Here is a 20,713-nt window from a genome sequence, read left to right as displayed (position 1 = left end):
CAGGCCCTTAATGCACTGCATTTGGCATACGAGGAGTAACAGTAGCTGGCTTGGACAGCAAAAGGCTGATGAGAGTCGCTTTTCTCCAGTGGGGGAATTGTTTTTTGGAGAACTGGTGATTCATACTGGATTTGATGGTTTTTCATTCCAGCTGCTATTAATGTTGAAGGTGGAGCTTGCTGTTCACCCACAGAAATGGGTAATGCAGCTATTTTAACAGCTCCATCATCCCCTGCCAGTATGCATGCTCCCAGGATCTTTCCTCTGGTCCTGCTTGTTGGGTTCCCCCAGTCCATCCATCCTGATGGTCCCTTCATTGCATTTTTCCTATTACTTACCTCTCACAAGCCTGTGATACACAGTGCAGCTTTGTTCTTTCTATTTTTTGAGTTTCTCAGTGACTTCTGCCTTCTCGCAGTCACTGACTTTTGCAATCTCCTACATCCCACACCCAGCTAGAAACTTCTGAAAACTACACAATTCATTGTAGAGCTGGCAGAAATATATATATATGTATAGATATGTATATTTGGAAGGAAACACTTCTAAGACAAAAGTGAAATGGGCACTTGGTGGTCGTGTTTGCTATCCATGCAGAAGAGCACCGTCTTTACTGTTCGGAGGTTCTCATCCAAGTGCAGGAACCATAACGATGCCGAGGCAGTGACACACGTAAGAGTAAGTTTAGGGTAAGACAGATTTTCCTGTGCTGTTCTGATTACTTGTCTACATCAAAAAATGTTAATCTGTTTTGCTCCAAAGAAGCTTCTGATTGAAGAACAAGCAATATTGTGGGAAATGGCGAGGGAGCACTGAATAAGCCAGAGTGCTCCCCTATGGAGCAGCCTGCAGGGAGATGGGGTGCTGTGCTCCTCGAAAAGCCACAGACCTTTCGATTGCCTTGCCCTTGGCCTTTTACCCTAGGCACACAGTCATGTGCACTGAAACGATTAAAAACGTTGAGGGGAGAACAGAACAAACCCAGAAGTTCAGCTTCAGCTGTTAAAAAGAAGTTAATTCATTTTCCTTTTTCATCATTTTGTAAAGTAGTTTGGCTAAATTTAATTGAGGCTGGGGAGCTGGGGCTGGAACAGACGAGGAAAAGGGAAGTTGCTGAAAACATTGTCAAGGCACAGATAACAAAAAGGAGTGACAGCAAATACATAACAGAAAATGAGAGGGGAAGAAAGAGGAAGAGAAAGGCTAACGGGGAAACAATTAGAATACACCACTGCCACCAAAACAAATGTGTTAAAGGGTAGCCAGGATGAAGCTGCATGCCAGCTTACAGTCAGCAACCGAGTTACAGCAGCGTGCTCTGCACATTCCCAAACTGCCCATCAGAACAGGCTGCTCCTTAAGCTGTTCCCTGGGATGTCACGTTGTCTTCGTTTGTCCCCAGCACTGTGCAGCCCAGCTGCTGAAGCAGATATTCCTTGCATCGCTCAACCTGGCCCTGCCATGAACCTGGCAGACCATAAGAGCTCAGAGGGACCAAGGCATTGCCTGAGAGGTGGGTGAGGAAGAACTGGGGAGCTGCCAGAGCAGGAATGATGATAATCTTGTTAGTGCTGTTTGTTTGCTTTGAATCAGTGGGGAGGTAATGCCAGTGGTCTGAGGGAGCTTTCTACAATGGGGTGATCTTTCATATGAGATGTCAAACCAGGGGCAGAAAACCTGTCAGAATAAAACTCCAGGATGACCTTCGGATGTAGTAAGAGAGCAGAGCTCAGAGCTGTCCTGCTAAGGCTGAGCACCCACATGGCTTTCTGCTCTGAAAACAGAGAGTTGCCTGACTTGTATTGCCATCCTTTACATTTTTGAACAATGCGTGAGGAAGAGGTGGCAGGGTAGGTGGATCTTCATGCTTTAGTGGCAGTCATTTTCTAGGTCCGACAGGGCTGGTGTTGGTAACGGGAAGTACCAGGCGGCGGGAGCGTGGTTCGGCCCACCCGTCACGGCTGGTTTCCTCTGCAGCCCTGCGGGGAGGACCTGCCTTTCACTTCTTGCTTTCAGAATGATGCTCTGCACTGTCATTGTGAGCTTGGCCAGCAACCGTATGTGGGAGGGAATGATGCATCCTTGCAGCTCGGCCTTCGATGGTTCTCTGACTCCAGGGTGCCCCTGCCACACTTCCACTTGCCTCATTTCTAGCCAGTCCCTCCGTGCTGGCACCAGTGGCCTCCTGTCACTGACATTGGATGTCCGGCCCAATGGGCTCTTCCTCCAGCAGCAGGGATTGCAAAACCTGTGACCATGAGCAGTCGAACTGCATGGTGAGGGAGTGTTGGGGCTGATACTTGGCACATGGCGTTTCCTCTCACACACAGAAGAGTGAAGGAGGTGGAAGATGATCACAAATCATCCATTTCCTAGTGCTGGATCAGACACAGGGACTGGCTTTTCTTTGCAGGCTTTAAGGAGAAATGACTCCTCCAGTAAGAAGCTTGTTACCTGGAGGAGACTTAGACTAGAAGAGGCACACAGTTTAACAAGCATTGCTGGCAGCTGGAGGTACTGTCCCTATGTGGAGACCTTGCTCCTTTCCCACTTTTGCCCCTTACTGATTCAGCATTACTGTCTAACAGCAAATTGCTAGGACACAGTTGTCCATATAGGAGCCCATCAGACTACTTTCTCTGGTTCAAATCCAAGAGTCCTTATCTGCTTCTTCAGTAAAGGACTCAACTGATCTTGCTCCCCCATAAAGCTTCTAGGAGGCAGATGCTTTGCCAGCCAGGGTCAGCTGGCAAAATAGCTCTGTACCTAAGCCTCAACTGCTTGGTCTTGACATTTCTAGTGACACCTGAGCCCAAATTAGGAGAAAGGGGAAATGAAGTGTGATTTCTCTTTTTTTTTTTTTTTTTTTTTTTTTTTTTTTTTTTTTTTTTGTTTCCTAGGTAGACTTAAATGCACTGTCAGAAGTGACATCCTCATGCCTAAATGTTCCATATAATCCCAGGGGCTGGTTGCAGAGCTCCAATGTTACATGTTTCTGAGAAGCATGTGTGCATGGACGTGTGCCTGGAAGCGTTTGCTTTGAGGCACCAAGAACATGCCCAGGTAGGCAGGAGGTGGCCCTGCAGCTGCATTGCCCTGTATGTCAATGAGGAGATCCTCAGTCTCCTTGTCTGATGGTTCGTGGCGGAGGTGACAATATCAGTCATGCATTCGCTTTCAGACTTTAAGCACTGACCTTTATAGCTGGCTATATGTGGCTGCACTTCTCAGCTTTGGAAATGCCTCCTCGTGAGACATTCGAATAGATGGCTGCATGCGTGACCACAGAGCTGTGTCAGAACAGCTAGAGAGCTGCAGCGCTGTGGGGCTTGGTAATGATTTCACTCCGAGGGGGTGTACATCTGCCAGAGGCCATCCTTCATCTGTCCCCATTCATCTTCCCCACCCTGACCTCAGAGGACTGCTCACAGCAGCCACTAAAGCCCTTTGCTGCCGCGCTCAGCAGAGCTGGGGCTCCTGAGCATCTCTGCCCTGGCAGCAGCGAGAGACCCCTCTGCAAATCCAGCAGTACCTTTGCTTTGCCCTGCCGTGCCCAGCTGGAAATGCTTTTACGCAACAGCAGTCGGCTAATGTCTTCCCTGGCCCGGTGCTGCCTCTCGCACTGATCCTTTTCCAGCCTTTCTGAACTAAACAAATCTTTCCAGATCAAGTCCCAGCTGTGCCTGGTTTCCAGGGCCCTGGGGAGTCCCGACACCGAAGCAGGGCACGGGCAGAAGTGACGGGCACTCAAAGGCTCCAAAATTAGCAGTGGCTTTTGTCCGTTTGGGGTCTTTATTTCCTCACCGCAGCTCAAAACCAGCTTAGAGGTGTAACGTGCTGGTGCTGTAGGACCATCGCTGCTCCCCAACGGCTGTGGCTTGTGTGCAGTGGAAAGCACTTGTTCATTGCAGGTCAGCCCATTACAAACAGGTTTTTTATGGGCAATATTTTCAGCAGCGTTGAGTCCAGTTCTCAAAAGTGATGTAGGCTTTTAAAGAGACCAAAGCCAAGATTTTCATAAATAAGTAATGATTTGGGCTGCCTCTGTTTTCTGTTACACAAGTTGAGATGTCTAAAAGGAGCCTGGTTGTCAGTGGTTTTGGAATCCTGGCATTTTTTCAAAATTGACGTGCTTTTAAAATATCTTAAGCAGGGCATTCAGAAATGGAGGCATCAAGAAGGATTAGCTGCTTTTGAAATCCTTTTTCTTAAAAGGTTAAATGAACGACAGTGGGATTTGGGGCCATAAATGACATGTTGAAAAGTGCTAAAGGTATATTTGGAAGTGTGTCTGCCTGCCTGTAACGACGCTTGTCCCCAGAGCACCTGCAGTGCTCTACGTTAATGTACTCACAAAAGCCTAACAGGGAAAGGCAAATACATCGTTATCTCGCTGAAAGATGGTGGGAGTGATGGGCTTCTCCAGGGTATTGGCCTGCCTCAACTTTAGTTAGAAGAGGAAAATAACAACACTTCTGCAGACACCAGCAAGGAACTAATCAGTTATTCCAACCAACTGGAGAAAGAAATGCAAGTTTGGATCTGAATTCCTGTGCAGTGGGACCAATATGCTTAAAGAATGACATGCAAAGGTTAAACACATTATATATTTTTTGGATTTAATTTAACAAATTAGCAAAGTTTACAATTGTTAGCTCCCTAGCCTAAATTCCTAATGCATGTGCGATTGATTCTTGTTTGCCTCTCCTCAGATCTGAACCATGTCTCACCCGTCCTGGCTGCCGCCCAAGAGTACCAACGAGCCTGTTGGTCACGTTACGGCGAGGATGGAGACCACGCATGCCTTTGGGACTCCCAGCATCTCGGTGTCCACCCAGCAGACGCCAAAGAAGTTTGCACCCGTTGTTGCCCCCAAGCCAAAGTACAACCCATACAAGCAACCAGGAGGTGATGGTGAGTAATTTTTTTTTAGGAAGGAACCGCAACTGTCTAATTCAAGGGAGTTAACCTTTAACAGAGACTGACTTGACTTTCTCTTGGCTTGTGTGTTTGTGGCAGCCTCCCTTTTTGAAATCATTTAAATCAAGAAGATTGTGAAAGTATCTCCTCTCCTTCCTCTGGCTAGCTACCTTCCTGAGAGGTGCAGGAGGACAGGGGGATAGATCTTTCTTGGTTTTAATTGGAAGCAGATGTCATATCTCCAAGACTGGTGCTTTTCAAGGAGCTTTGCCAGTACGTGTTGTTACAAGGAGCTGGAGCTTGAGCACTCTCCTCAATGTTGTTTCTTTTTGTGTGTCAGCACAATGGGAATCCTCTACAAACATGGGATGGAGTTGGGGGTATGGGTAGGGGTGTTAGGGCATGGATTTGGCAGAATGGTTCTAGGTGTGCTTCCTCTTCAGCCTGCTGGTTTGATGCAGTTTTATTCTTTTTCGTCTACTGTGGCAGGCTCTTGAATGTGAAATAACTTAATGGTATAATTATATGGATATTTACACGACCGTTATAGTAACCTCTGACGATGTTCTGTCAGTAAAACAAAAGCCTAGTGATCACCACGTGTCAGCCATGCTCTATCCCTGCTTTAACAGTCCTGCTCTCTTCATGCAGCTGAGCAGCAAGCACAGTTGTTGGGTTCCTGTTCCATGGCCATGTGGAGGCAGGGATAAACACAGGAACAAACTCAGTTGTGTTCAAGAAAATTGCCAAACCAGCTTTTGACTTTCAGTTTTGGATGTTCTACTTAGTTCCATCTCCACTTTTCCTTCTTTTGTACTGAATGCCGTAAGATAAATCTTACCTGTATTTTTTTTCCCTTTTTCTACTCTATTTTTCCATATTGTGTGCATTTCCAGGAGGACTATAGAATAATGGAAAGGAGAAACAAAAACAAAGCAACATATAAAATCTCAAACTTAAGCAATTTTCTAAAGTTAAGGACGTTTAGTAGGAAAGTTGGAATAGTCTGACTAGTGCTTCATTTTTTCCCTCTGACACTAACTTCAGAGAATTCGGAACGAAAAAAGAAAATGTGTTGGAGGGGAGAAGCTAAGTCATATGCACCTGTTCTGTTGCCTTCAGTAACAAAACATTAGCAAGTAAGAGGAAGAGAAAGACATTTGGAATTAAAAAAAAGAAAAAAAAAAGTAAAAATAATCCATTTCTGGAATGCAATGAAAATGTCACTTTCAAGTAAAGTGGAATTCTTAAAAAAAAATAAGATTGTTATTTTTTAAATTCCTCTAAAGCTTAAAATAATAATGAAAAGTGACACTTTTATTTTTCCTCCAGGAAAACTGTTGTTGATCACCCACTATTTTTTGTCAGAAATGTCACTATGCCTTAATTGTTGATGCTTTAATTATTGTAGATCTGATAATAAGTGACTCAGGAACATCACCACCTTCTAAAAAAAAATCTGCTCCTTGGCATTTGGGGAAGGAGACTTCCCATGCGAGCAGAGCAGCACCCTGGTGCTGCAGGCTGAGAAGGGTAGGTGAGCCACACAAGCACTCCTCGTGCAACATGGGCTACCCAGTCCTGAGCATTGCCAGGTCTGTTGGAAATGGGGTGATCTGGGGAACTTGCAGGAAGCCTTTGCAGATTTGTATTTATTTATTTATTTTCCATATCAATCCTCTGCCTTGCATTATTCTGGGCTTTTGGAGATGCTGTCGTCACCTTACAGGCTTGAACGAACTGAGGGATGGCAAAGACCTGGTCAGGGACTGGCTGAGCGACGTGACGGTGTACGGGCAGCTTAAGCTAATCCACTTCCAGAAGGTGACACGCTGCCGGTCGGTGTCAGCAGCTGGTGCAAAGCCATTAGCTCAACCGTATATAACCCTGAGAACACGAGGCTTTGGGGATCTGGCAGGTGAGGAGGGACAGCAAGAAAATATTTAGCCCAGCATGCCTCATTCACTTTTTATGGCTCTGTTCTCTCCTCCGAGCCCCCTAATTGTTTCTTCAACGACCTCTGTTGGTTTTGCAGCAATGATTCAGCCAGGGAGACGTCTCCGTGCCCCGCTGCCCAAAGGGGCGCCACCTAAATTTGTTCGGCTGGGGCTTTCCCATCTGGTTAGCTGCAAGGCTGTAGGCGAAGGTGCTGCAGCTCCCTGTTGTACTCGAGTGCATTTTCATCCCCCCACTGGGAAAACACCAGAATGACAAACCCATGAGCCAGGCGCCTGTGTGCGCGGCAGGGAAGGGCTGGACCCAAATTCCTCCAGCCTTTGGCCTCTCGTGTGGCTCTGGTGCCTCTGCGGCAGCCTTTCCTTGGTCTCACCTTGACTTTTATGTTTTTCCGGATACCTGCACCAAAGCCAGCCAGAAAGGTGCTGATGAAAACAGAACTCTGAAGCAAGTTAGAAATAGTTAAAGGAGTAAAAAGAAAACAGAAATTGCATCAGCCAGCGGTTTATAAAACAGGAGCATTTTAATGTGCTGGAAGCAGTCAAGATGTGCGTGGTTCAGACCAGCTCAGTGAGCAATTTTCTCAGTGGTGCCAGTCCCCCTCCTCGCTGTTTGCCACACTGCCTCGCTGAGGCTTGTTGTGAGCTAGATTTGTCACCTCAGCAGAGCAAAGACCACATCTTGCTGTCACAGGGATCTGTTTGGGGATGTTGGCGTATGACTACAGTAATACTACTACTAATAAATAAGAACAGAGCTCTGATTAACGTTCTGCATGGGTTTCTGCCTAACAGCTAGCCAGAAAGGTGGGGGCTGCTGTGTTTTTATAGACCCTACAAACAGCAGACTGGACTTCCATGTGCTGTGGTCTGGGCTTGCTTTCTGGAGGATTTTGTGCTAGCCTTCCCTGTGGCAGCAGCTTGCGGAGGATTAACCTTGCTCACCTCAAATGCTCCCTCCCTGGTTTGCAGGGTCTGTACCTCCTGCTTTGTTTTAGCCTCTCTCTTTGGGGACAGGGATGAATTTCTGCTCTGGGGTTTTGGGCGGGCGGGTGGCAGCTCTTGCTGGGTTGCAGGAGCCGTGCTGGCACGGCAGTGTGCTGGGGCTCATCTGCTCCCCACCCCATCCATATGGTCCCTAGCTGCTGCTCTTCATCTTCGATCCTTCCTCCCCGGCACATGGGAGAGGGAGATGCTGGCTTTCCTCTCCCTGTCTCTCAGCCCTCTGCAACACCCTGCCAAAATCCCTGCACGCTCTTTCTCTGTGGGAAGAGTCACTGCTGGGGTCTGTTTTCAATAAGTTCAGCCCAAGGGCGCAAACATGGCTGCTCAGCGTGGGCCTGATCCTGAGAGGTGTGAGCACTGCGATCCCACCCCGTGCAGGTGCCTGATGTCCTACACAGCTCCCTGTGTACCCCCCAGAGGAAGGAGAGCTGCTCGAGCTAGGGGAAGATGGTTTTGTACAAGCAAAGCAAGTGTCTGTGGGGAGGAAACGAAGCTGCAAATGAACTAGAGTGAAAATCCAAATTAGGTGTCCAGACGTTCAAGCAGTGGCTCTAAAAGAGCTTGTGAGGCCAAAATCAGGGGTTTCAAAACCACGCAAAACTCCGTTGTCAGCCTCGGGTGCTCAGAAAAGCCCGAGTTGAGGGCTCCTCAGGTTATCGGATGGCTTGAGCGCAGTCACAGCGTTGGGCTTTGTGGTGTGATTTGCCTTTGGTTTGGATCCTTTTGGTTTCAAGCTGGTTTTCATAACCGCAAAAGCTCTTTTCCCCCTTGCCTTCCCCTCCCGTCCAAGTAAAACCCTGCAGACACGAAGCGGTGCAAGCCTGGGAGCAGCACGGTGCAGATGCAAATCGAGCCCAGCCCGCGGGCCCCGGGAGGCTGCTCCCCAGGCAGCGGTGGGCTTTGCAGCCCAGCATTTATCAGCACTGGGATGAGAAGTACCGCCTGGCTAGGAAGCACGGGGAAGGCTTCCATCTCTGGTGCCCTTGCTGTTAAAGCAGCCAAGCTCCTCATGGTCTTGCAATTTATTTCATTCGCAGGGATCTGACTGTGTGTGTGAGACAGATAGCACGGGTCCAGCCCTGGCCACAAAGGGACGTGCAGCTAACAGCCCTCCCAGGACAGTCGTGGAGTTTATAGGGTTGCACAGCACTTGGGCAGGTTTCTCTGTTACCCTTTTGGAGGCTCTGAGGACAGGCTTTGCAAAATCAGCCACTTGAGTTTATGCTGCCGACTCCTTCTGAAGTCAGTGTTTGTTAGTGCTGTTGTCTCTTCCTTGCAGTTGCCATCCCTGGTGAATATAATACCTGCAGAAACGATTAATATGGATTTAATAATGGAAACTAAACGAAGAGATGAGAATGAATGCAAGCTCTTTCGTTCTCCTTTCTTTCCTTGGGGCACTTTCAGGTACAGTGAATGACAGAAGGCTCACGCGCAGGTCTGTGCGGTTTTTCGTCTTCATTTTTATTTTTTAAAATCACCTCCTTCCATCTACCCTAGTTGGAGGAGAGGGCTGCGACTCACGAGGCAAGGCACAGCGGCAGTGCTGGCTCCAGGGCAAGCTTAAGTAGTTGACACCATGTTGTGTATGCTTGAACCAGGCTGATGCAGGTTTCCCAGGTCCTGACCCTCTCTGCCCTCCTCCTCTTCATCTATGTGGAGAATCTCAAGCAGTGGCTAATTATATTCTGCCGTGTCTGTAAGGGACTGGGAGCGTGAACTATCATGCTGTTTGTTTTTTCTTGTAGGCAAATATACCTAGTGGGTTTTGTTTACAGCAGCTGCTATCAGTATCTCTGTCTAATTTTTGAAGCCTGGCTATGGATTTATTGGAATAGACACTCAGTGTTTTAGCTGTGCTGTTCCCTGCTCTGCAATCTTTGACAGTTCATAGAAGCTAAACTGCTCCAGAGTCTATTCATTACTTGGATGAGAGCCCTGAAAGGATAAATTCAGGCTGACTTGGGAGATTCTGCGTTTTTTTCCCCCATTGTTGTTGTTTTTCTGGTTGTCTGTGCTGGGTCTGCACCACAGCATGGCATGAGCAAACCCTGCTGCTGGAAGGGCTGCGTTTGGTTGCGTGGCAGAGGCGTACCTGCTCTCCTTACTGCTTCCCAGGAGCTTTTGGGGCATTTTGTTCAGTTTTGCTCATAGTTGGCAGGAGGCTCACACACAAGCAGGGAGCCCTCTGCCAGCCATGCTCTGGTGGTGTTTTCCATGTGCTCAGCCCCAAACTAACAGGAGATAATGGATTTAGTTCAACCCCCTTTCATCCTGGTAGAAGCAAAGGTTTGCTACCTTGCACGTGGTGTGAGCTGTGCACCTGGGCTGCTGCTGCAGCCCACATGAGGCACGGCAACGTGCAGTTATCCACTCGTTTTGATGTTGGATTGTGTCCTGCAAATAAATCCCAGAGAGTTTCCAGCGGGACCTGCTAGTCTGCTTCCAGCTCTGCCACCAGCTGATAAAAGCATTGAAGCTCCGAGGCAGCATCTCGGTGATGGGACAGGAAAATAGGCTGAGAAATGCTGTAACCCTTTTCCGCTCCCATCACGCTCTCAGGATTGCGCTCGCAGAGATGAAAAATGTTGTGGGAATAAAGAGGACTGCCACTGCTGCAAATCATCCTGACTGCCTAAGCACAGCCCCCACGTCGGTGCTTGTTTTTTAAAGAAAGCTTTTTTGAAACGAGTATTATAAACTTTTAAAGCCCTTCTAAATTCTTGCTCTCATTCTTCCATGTGTTCCTTGTGCTGAATGAAATGGAGCAGATGAAGCAATACTTTATTCATTAGTGTCAGGACTGCATCATCCACAGGCACTTAGAAAATACAGCCAGGGAAAATGAACTTGAATCTGCAGGCCTCTTCGTGGTGGCTTTGCTACCTTCCACAAAATGCTCCTTCCACAAAAGAGCATTTAAAGGGCAGACCAAGACCCTGAACCCCGCGGAACACGTGGGAAGCTGGGGGTCCCTCATTATGGGGAGAACCAGTTTGGAGCGGCCTTTCGGAAGTCCCTGTTGATTTCCCTTTAATGACATCCTCTTCCCCGTTGGTTAAGAACCAAGTGAAACCAGTTGGAAGTTAGTGGTGCTTCTCATTTGTGTAATAGTGGATTGAATAGCCCCGAGCAAGCCGAGCCGCGCTGAAGATGTGTGAGACCAAGCTGGTGCCTTTGTGCCTGGGTAGCAGCCCCTCTGCTCCACGCCTTATAAAACCTTGATGCTGGTTAGACAGACCCCATACCCTTTATGCTGGCAAAGCAGTAGCATCCCCTTCAGCTGGTCCCCCACCTTTTTGCCTTGGTTCCTCTCTTTTCTTGTGTTTAAAGTTAAATGGAGACCGAGGTTTGCCGCGGTGTCTGCGGTGCGGTGACCAGTGTCAGGACTTGGCGTTCTCCCTGGTGGAAATAAACCAGCGCTGGGTGGGCCCTACCGCTTTGATTGCAGTCATCTCACCAGAAGTTACTGCTTGGGCTGGATTATAGTGCCTGAGTCTGTTTTCTTTTTTGCTGGAGACAAATACGGAGGTTTGTGCTCTTGGCTTTGCTTTCAGGATGAACATTTTCTTTTCTGAAATACCACCTCAGATAATGGCACTGGGAAAAATGCAACATAAAACAGGTGCATAAAGACTATTATTGAACCGGTATACTTATCTGTAGTTCACAAAATGTCAAGTCAAGCCACCGGGTTTTATTAACAATTCTGACTGTGTTTTGTTAGAATTACAAATATTAAACTTTCAGAGGCTTTGGAACATATTGCCACTTATTTGGGAACTGCTTGAAGTAATACCTAGCCTTGTTTTTCATTCTGGTGAGTGAGCTTGTATTTTCTGTGTTATTTGGTATCATAAAGCAAACATTACACTCCTCAGCAGGTAGATTTTTAATTTTTCTGCCGTGCATATTTTTTTTCCTTTTCTTTTCCTCCTGTCTGTCTGTTCTTTCGAGATACTATATTTAATTTTTCCACTTCATTATTTCAAACATTGAATAGTGATTCATCTTTGCAGTGGCCTGTTCTGTGAACCACAATAGTTTGGGTAGAATAAAGAAAAAGGGCAAAAAAGGGAAGGAAAAAAAAAAGACGGATCTGACATACACTGGATTGGAAAGAAGCCATCTTTTTATAACTCAAATTGCAAACATCTGTCATTGACTATATCAAACCTACTTTTAAAAAGATAATGTTTGTTCTCTATATAGTTCTAAAGGGCTGTGGTGCCCAATCAAAGCGAGAGAGCAATGTTAATGCTGAAATAGCTTGAATTCAAGCAGGCAGCACTTGTCCCTTTTATTTTAATCTGAAATTTTAACATCCTCCAGATGCTAGTCTGTTAAATAATAACAATTGTTATATGACAGTTAACAGTCAAGTAACATTTTTTATTTTTTTTTGCCCTTGTTCACTCAATGCAGCTTTTTTTATGCCCTGAAAACTAACTGTTATAATAAAGGATTATACGTATATTTTTTTCCTTTTCTCTGCCTAAAGCTTTTTTACTCTGCCAGACGGAGTACTGCTAAGTCAGAGCAACCAATAAATGTCTATTGGATTATATTACAGGTTGGTCTAATAAAAGGTTAGAAGAATGAATGAGCAACTCTTGAAGCCACAGAAGCTGTAGTTGTGGCCAGAGCGAAGGCATTTCTGGCAGCAAACACTACACAATTACAATTTGGAATAAATATACGAGGCCTGAAACGCTCGTCACTTAAGCGAAGCACATGAAGACGGACTGGGTGTAGGAGCTGAAGGTCCAAGGGTGGGACCCAGAGTCCTGCAGCTCTGGCTTTGCAGAGGAGAGAGTTTAAGTTGAAGGGGATGAGCAGGTCTAGTTCCTAATAAACAGACATCACTATCTAAAAAATTCCCCTTCTATTGGCATCTTTAACTAGCATGCACCTTGGAAGGTTGCAGCAACGAAAAAACGTGCAAGCGTGCTCTCAGAGCCTACACGGGGATTGGGGATTTACCTGAACTATTTCAGGAGCTGCAGAGCACTGTGCTGGAGTTACACATCCAGCAATTTCTTGGCACAGCCACGTGCCAAGAAGCACCCAGCTCCCCCCGGCTGCTCTGGGTGCCGAGCAGACTGCAAAGGCTTCTCTCCAGAGAGGAGAATGCTGCCTGGAGTGGGGACAGACAACAGACTCATAGGTCTTTTTCAACTCCAATTCCTGAGATGGCAGTGACTCAGGAAAGGTTTTGGTTTAGTCTAGACATGACCAAACCATAATGGAGAGCCTGGCATAAAGGGCTTGTTCGTAGCATGGTAGAAATCGTGTTGACATAAGAGCTGGAATTTTTTTTTCTGTTGAGCACTGAATTTATGGGAAATGCCATGGAGGTAAGGAACCATTGTAGGAGGAGGGGCCTGGATAGCTGGGCTACCTCTGTTTAAAATCCATTTTGAAAAATTTAGCAGTGCATTTTCTAGATATTCTGCAGTAGCCCGATCCAGCTGCCTGGTGTGGAGGGTCTGCCGCAGGCAAGCTGGTGGGAGAAGAAGGGGCTGGTAAGGGTAGGAGAACTGTGCTAAAACGGTGCTGGTAAACACAGTCTTTTCAAAAATAGGTTTGATATAATCAATGACATTTAAAATATATACTATAAAAAGCTAATCTGATGAGGGTTAAATTCTTGCAAAGTATAGACTGAAGGTCTGTGAGGTCAGTGACCTTATACTGAGCTATACCTGTTGTCAGTGGACCCATTCTTTGGTAGCAACATAACAAGATCATCTCCCTTAAGATTTTTCCCCACGTTCCCCTCAACACTCACTCAGTCTGACCTCCAAGTTTTCCATCTCAGCCTGCTCCCCACCAGCCCTGATGCTCAGGGTCTTCTCCAGAGGGCCCAGTGCCAGGCCATGGCCGTTCCAGCACGTGCTGGGAGCGCTTTGGAGATCCTGATGGCTTCCCTGGGGCCCCGGTGCACCTACAGTGGAAGCATTTTCATCTCGTGCTCATCCAGAACAATACAGCTCCGCTCTTTGCAGGACCAAGTCACCTCTCAACCCCTGAAGTGTCAGCGCCAGCTTTACAACATGCCACCGAACTGTCCGAGGGAATGTGCTAACCCAAAGCGTGTTGTGTATTTGCAAAGTTTTTGCAGGAGGGTGAAAAGGGATAATAATAGTTCCTGAGCCACTTCTCAGGTAGGGGAAGGAAAGGAGCGTTTCTCAATAAGGATCCATTAACACTGCTCCGGCTGACAGGCAGTGAAACACAGGAGGTAAAAGTCCATTCTTCTCCCTTCCCAGTCCTGTGATTTAAAATGTTTGAAGGCGCACTTCAGAAGCCGGGGAAGTAAAAGCCCCCAGTTGTGCCTGGAGACTTGGCAAAGGCCGCGGCGAGCGGAGGGGCTGCGGAGTGTTAATACAGTCCATCATTTTGTAACGAGCCCGATGTCCTTGTATGAGCTGTGTCAGGCTGTTGTCTGCACGCTGTCTTTGCTGATCACAGTAATCGGGTCATAAGAGAGGGAGAAGTAATAGTGCGTCTCTTAGCAACCAACCCCAGGAGAAAGAGAAAATTACTCAAACAGACTATCCAGCCAGGGAAGTAGAAAGATGAAATTTTCTGAAAGTCTGCTGGAAAGTGCTCAGGGACATAATTCTTTTATGTGTGAGATCCTTACAGGCTGAATCCAATGATATCAGACACCTTTTTTTTTATGTGTGTCTTCCTGGTAAACTTTTATTTTTAATTGGCCTCAGAAAAACAGGGGGTGGGGGACACCTTTAAAACAGAGACATTTGGAGAAATAAGTAGCAGATTTTCATACTATCTTTAAAAACGCCAGGGAGAAGAGGATAGGGGGAAGGTCGTCACGTCTCAGGCAAGACATGAGGGGAGCATCTTATCTGCACGAGTTCTTTGCATGCCTGCCGTGTCAGAACCGGCCGAAGCACGCTGCTGTGCCTGCCGGCCCCATGGTGGCATGCGCACAACAAACTCGGTGGGCCTCAGTCGCACCGCACGGGCCTTCGCGTCCCGGGAGTGTCACGGGCTTTGTGCCGGCTGACGGACGGCTTTGAGGAGAGCCGGAGCCAGCATGCCCTCCCTGCCACCGTGCTGGGGCTGAGTGCTCAAACGGGGCAGGTGCTGACCAAGTCCAAGCCTGGTACGGGTCTGAGGGAGCCATGGAGGGGAAGGCCTCAGAGGCCTCCTCTTCCTCTGTGCTCTTTGGCTGACATTGGCCGCATGGCTCGGGGCAGGGGGGGGGTGGACGGCAGTGGTGAGGGCAGTCTGGCAGTCATAATGATAAATTTTGTCATGTTTATTTGGCATACAGGATGGGGAGAAACTCGTAGGCTTGTATCTTATGCTTTTAAAAGCTTTTTTTTTTTTTTTTTCCCAGAAAGTTCCACTTCGGTGGTCAGCTAGCTGACGTCCTTCCCGATGGGGTATGCCACTGCCATGGGAAAGGGGAGTGGGTCTGGCATGGTCTGCCCAGCTTCACGAAGCAAGAGCATAAATCCAAGTGTGTTTAGTGGGAAGGTTAAAAATGGTCGAGCCTCTTTCAGATTTGCAATTGCATCATTTAAGCTATTGAGGAGAGAGAATGTTTCTGAAAGCCTCACTTTCCTCGCTGAAAGCCTGGCTCTGAGGAGACAGAGAAACTCTTGCATTTGTGGAGGAGAACAGATACCTTTAGGTGACTCATTCAGCCACAAATCCATGCCCTCCCTGTGCTTTTGTCTGCTTTTCCATCCCAGCGCAGGTCCAGGTTGTGTGGAGGAATTGGCTCATCCCTCCAAGGGATAGCTTGACTTCCAGAGACAAGTTAACCTGCAGATTTAGGTGGTTTGATGAAGGCTGCAACCATTCCCCCAAATCGGGGTCTAGGACAGTTGGCTAAAGGGTTTGGGCCAACCTCTGGGCTGCCGAACTTGTGCTGTTGTTGGTACCTGACTTTACTCAGGTTCGTGTGTGAGAGATCTCTGGCTCAGCCTATGGATTGTATTGCAGACGTGTTCCAGGAGAGAATTGCTAAAGTTTCCTGAGATGAGGCTGACTTCAGCATCTTATCTGGAAATAATCAGTGGAAGAGAGAGGAGAAAAAAGCAACCTTGCAGCTGTACAGAATTAATAGCTTAGGAGCAACATCTACTACTGTCAGGGAAAAGTGAGATAAGGAACAATATTAATTGTAACTGCTTCCAAACAAATCAGAGAGGCTGCTGCTTTGCTGTCTTGTCACGAAGAAGAAAGACTTTCTTCCTTAAAAGTTTAGTAATTGAAGAGTTTCCTTAGCTATTTTTAGGAGTGCCAGTAAGTGATGTTTCCTGGAAATTTTCCCCCAACTCTATAAATACTGCCCGGGGCCTGTAATGGTGACTCAGTTTGGGAAGTCAACACCATGCACTTCCTCAACACAGCCAAGCAGCCCCCTGGGCAGAGAGCACAACTTCTGCAAAATGGTTCTGTATTGGTTTTTAAAACTGCAGTACAATTAAGCTCCTTCTTGGAAGCTGCCTCCCTGCTGCTCAGGAATGCTCCTGACATGTTAGAGGTGAAGGCACGGGGGCCTGGGGGAGTCTGAAGCGCAGTTTGGGTCTGGAAATGCGGTTGTAAATGGTGTTTTGGTGTTTTGTGGTGCCATGGTGTCCTCTCAGGAACAGGGCTCATCATCTCAGGGCTCATCAAATGGCCCCAGCTGGTGAACAGAAGTGATGTTCCCAAGCACCACCCCTCGCTGTCCTGGGACTGAGGTTTTCTCACAGATCCTGGTGTTGCCATTGGGTCCTTTCCCCTCGTGCTTTTTGACATCACTTTTTGCACAGGTTTTTTGTGCTCCATTTGGGCACAAATCGAGCCGTTTTGTAATTCCTTGTGTGGTACCCAAGGGAAAGGAGGACCTGGCTGACTGAATTCATTCTGCAAGTGTAGAAGGAAAATTGCATTGGGAGCTCAGGTCTGACACAGCTGTCTTACGCAAAAATTAATTTATAAAGACAAGAGGCAACACATGAAAGAAGCGTGACCCGGGTAAAATCACAGCTGGCCTGCATCTCCTCTGATACCAGCCCGGACGTGAGACCACACAGCCATAACAGGTAACGTATGAGGTGTTGCAGTGTATTTGTCTTCTGCTTAGTCCATTCAGAGAGGCTCCATATCCTGATGCCTTAGATTTGGATTAAATTTGTAGATCCTATTTTCCTTGTTAACCCGTTCCTACCAACCGTGGGCCTGTGGCGTTTAAGCCTCTAATCCTGCTCTGCAGCAGGACAGGCAGCTGGGTTTGTAACATGAGAGTACCTGACCGACTTCTCTGTGCACATCAGCACGCAGCCTGTGCAGGTAAGAACAAGATGTGTGCCTTCGAGAGGGAGAAGTGACCTTGTGGCAGCAGAAGGGGGTTGGATGGGTGGATCTCCAGCTGCCAGATCTCTAGGTGTTGTTGAATTGTTCACTTCCCTCGTTAGGGACAAGAGTTGTTTAGAGAGCTGCAGGAATGATTGGTTTGGCTGAGCCTGAAAACTCCAATGTATAAAATATTTCTCCACGCCAGTAAATTGCTCTTGTTGGCCAGACAGAAAATACTTCAAACCTAGCAGCTAATCCAAGGCAGGAGCTGTGATGCATGATTACAGCTGAGCTCTTTTTCCCTGCAATCACAGTTGGACTTTTTAAACAAATAATTGCTGAACCACCGCGTTCCCACTCTGAGTGTATGGTGCTTTCCTGAGGTATTCCTGAGACCAACTAATGGAGGATCCATTGTCCTTATGTTTTCTTCTCACGTGGGAAGACTGTTATCTTCCTGTTTCTCATGTGATACTGTACACTTTGTACTCAGTGCTGCCTGGTTGTGTGTGTCCAAAAGCACTCTTGTTAATTATCCCTTTTGCCCCAGCAGGAATGTGTTGTGTAACTGTGGCAGGGAAACAAATAAGAGAGAAAAAAGTAAGCAGCGTGGTAACTATTTTGAGAGATGAGCTTTCGGCTGTCATGCTGATTTTCCCAAGAGATACAGCATGTCCAGTACCTCCTGTAAGTTGACCATCCAGCATGGCATGGGTCTCCAGAGCGGGAATATTCCATTTTAAGACTCAGTTGGGTAAGACACGGCCTCGTGTTTGGTGGACACCGCCAACTATTTAAACGTTCAAGTGCTATGAATTCCACCTGTGAAACTGGAGGCGGAGGTAACACAAGTTGGAAAATCAGGGCCTAAATGTCAGGGCCTAAAGGTCACATTTCGCTGGCTGAAAGTGCAGTAGTCACCACAAACGTGAGTCTTCAGGAAGGGAATTGTGAGGCTCCGTATTTATTTGATCTGTGTACCTGGCCAAATATTCTTAATTCACACTATGTCCAGAGCCAGTACTTCTAACAAATTTATCCAACAAACGTGGTTCTGATCTTAGGAATCAAAGTCCTCTTTTCTCAGTTGTTTTTGTTTTTTGTTTTTTTTTTTTTCCTTTCTTTCTCGTGCTACAAGAGCAGTGATGGAGGTTCTGGGAATTTGTTCGGTCACTGGGATGGAGCTGAAACCAGAGCTTTCTATTCTAGCGGTTTTGGCTTTGTCATGCCCAGAGCAATGAAAGCTCTTTGAGAGGAGCCGGAAAACTCATGAGGCATCAGAAGCAGCAGAAAGATGCATCTTATTTATATAAGCATTTAATTGCGAAATCTTCTGGCTACTTAGAAAAATGATTAGTCAAGTCTATTGGAAGGCAGAGAATGTCTATTTGTGGGGACAAGGAAGGTTTGATCTTCTCAGATTTCCTACCTTTTTGTTTTTCCTTCTTCTCTATCGCAAATACTAAATGATTAAAAGGGGGGTATGTTTTGAAAGGAAAATTTCTGAAGGGAGCTTGGAGGATTCTGTGCTTCCTGATTATTTCATGCAGAACGATTGCTGTTTGCAAGTGGCTAAGAAATGACAAAGCATTTGTTTGTGGCTCCCAAAATTTCAGCGTGGTAGTTGCAAATGAAGTCTTGTTTGTGTTCTCTTGTGCCTCAGTCAGTGGTCCTGCAGGTGATGTTTCACTCGGACACTTGTGCAGCCCAGTTGCTGCTAAGTTAGGTCAGCAATGGCTCCTCTGAGTGGTTTTACATAAATGCAGCTGTCTGGACCTTGCAAATAAGTTTGTTATTTATGCACAAAGAAGAACTGAAGCCAGATCCTTCTTGTCAGGGCTGGCCCAGTACAGCTGAGAAAAGGCACCGCCTGCAAGGAGAAAACACTTTCAGCTTTAGCCAGTAGCTCCAGTTTGTATTGGGAATAGTCTGCACTGGGACACAGATGTGTTTACTGTGAAAATGCCAATTTTATATCATAATAAATGTCCTTTTCTTCTATTTGTTAGAAAATAAGAGAGAATGAAGCTTTCTGCCTTTGATTAAATATATTCCAGTTAGGATTTGGAAGCTGTATCCCAGCAGGCTTATTCACATACTGTACTTCAGCTGAGGGCTTATTTTAGTGGGGGTAAAGTTTGTTCCACAGTTAGCTGGCAAGTGGGGACTAGTGGCTGGTGAAGTCTCAGTTGAAGCTGTGTATTTTGTAGCTCTTATCTGCATTAGCAAGTGGAGTGGAGCTCAGAGCACTGCATTATTTTTAGGTCCTCCTAGTGATTCAGGTGAGAATCACAGGTCACAATTTTGCCTCCTCCTAGTCGTCATATGCGAGCTACTGGGATGCATCTGTAACACCAGTGAGATCCTTCCTGAGCTGCTCGGGTCTTGTGACCAGTAGTAGTTACGATGCAAGTGGGCTAGCGGATTTCTATCGGTCAGCTGGCACACGGTCCCTGCTGGGGGTTTGGGAAGTTGCTTCGAACCCATGGGTGAAACCTGATCTGTACCTCAGCAGTTGGACACGTTCTTTATCAGCATCGCTACCTGCTAAGCCAAGAACAGCTTCTCAGCCTTCACTGACACGTTGTCTGCTGCCCATCATGGAGCTCTAAGTAAACAGCCCCGTGTGGGATCAACAGATCATCTTTGTGGCATTTCTCGACATCTAAACAATAATTCATTAAAAATTTAATGATTCTTTTGCTGTGTAGAGGAAAGAAAAAGAGAGCTGGCACCTTCCTTTAAAGTTTGTCTTCTGTATTGTTTGGTGATTTTTGTTTTGTTTTAGAGTTTTTTATTTTATTTTGGAGGAAATTAAGTTGATAAACTGAAAGAAAGCCATGTTATTACAAAAGCTTGAGTGCTTCTGAGAACATTTAAAACAAGGATGACTAGAAATGACCTTTCCATCCTGGAGCGAACTTTGAGTGTGTTCTCCCTTTGGCATTTCTAATGATAGACTTTCCATCTGGTCTTTGCTTAAAAGCTAAGATGCAACTTGTGTTTTTTCACATTAAAACTGTGCATACTCTAAAATTAATCCTCTTGATCATTTCACTTCAGGGAGAGGAGTGCAGAAAGACTGGGAGTATTTGCTTATTTTTAGCAACTCCATTCAGGCCTTCTAGAAGCAGATCCCTATTGTCTGGAATCAAGTAGTTTCTGATCTGGGGGAACCCTGGATTTTCCTCTGCTCGGATTTGGGGAGATCGTACCTATTAGAGGAGATTTTTAAAAGAACTTGGAGAAATGTCAGGGCCCCTGGTGGGGTACATGATCTGGATCAGTGGAGGGGATTTGTGGTCACATTAGCCTCCCCTGGCAATACTGTTGTTCCTAGGACACAGATTCCCTGGTCCCAGTTTTCCATACTGATTCCCCTGAGCTGAATGTGCAAGAGTGAAATCCCAGTAAACGGATGCTTTGGGGAAAAACCGGGGGTCTCCTGGGATGTACCAGTGCAACCATTCCGCCCCATTTCAGCAGAGGCACTGGGGAGAGTACGTAAA

At 46.6% G+C, this 20,713-nt stretch overlaps 1 protein-coding gene across 7 annotated transcripts in view; it reads left to right on the top strand.

Annotated features, from left to right (window-relative positions):
- LPP (LIM domain containing preferred translocation partner in lipoma) overlaps positions 1-20,713 on the top strand; it is a 312,873-nt gene that overhangs the window by 95,441 nt on the left and 196,719 nt on the right. For all 7 annotated transcript variants that reach the window (XM_035334161.1, XM_035334162.1, XM_035334163.1 and 4 more), the window contains one exon: positions 4,713-4,914. In XM_035334161.1, coding sequence (XP_035190052.1) covers positions 4,722-4,914 — 193 coding nt within the window. In that variant the 5' untranslated portion in view covers positions 4,713-4,721. The remainder of the gene's footprint in view (positions 1-4,712; positions 4,915-20,713) is intronic.

This window comes from Oxyura jamaicensis, chromosome 9 (genome assembly GCF_011077185.1).
Source record: "Oxyura jamaicensis isolate SHBP4307 breed ruddy duck chromosome 9, BPBGC_Ojam_1.0, whole genome shotgun sequence".
NCBI lineage: Eukaryota > Metazoa > Chordata > Aves > Anseriformes > Anatidae > Oxyura > Oxyura jamaicensis.
Note: the sequence above shows the minus strand (reverse complement) of the source record. Positions and strands in the feature narration are given on the sequence as shown.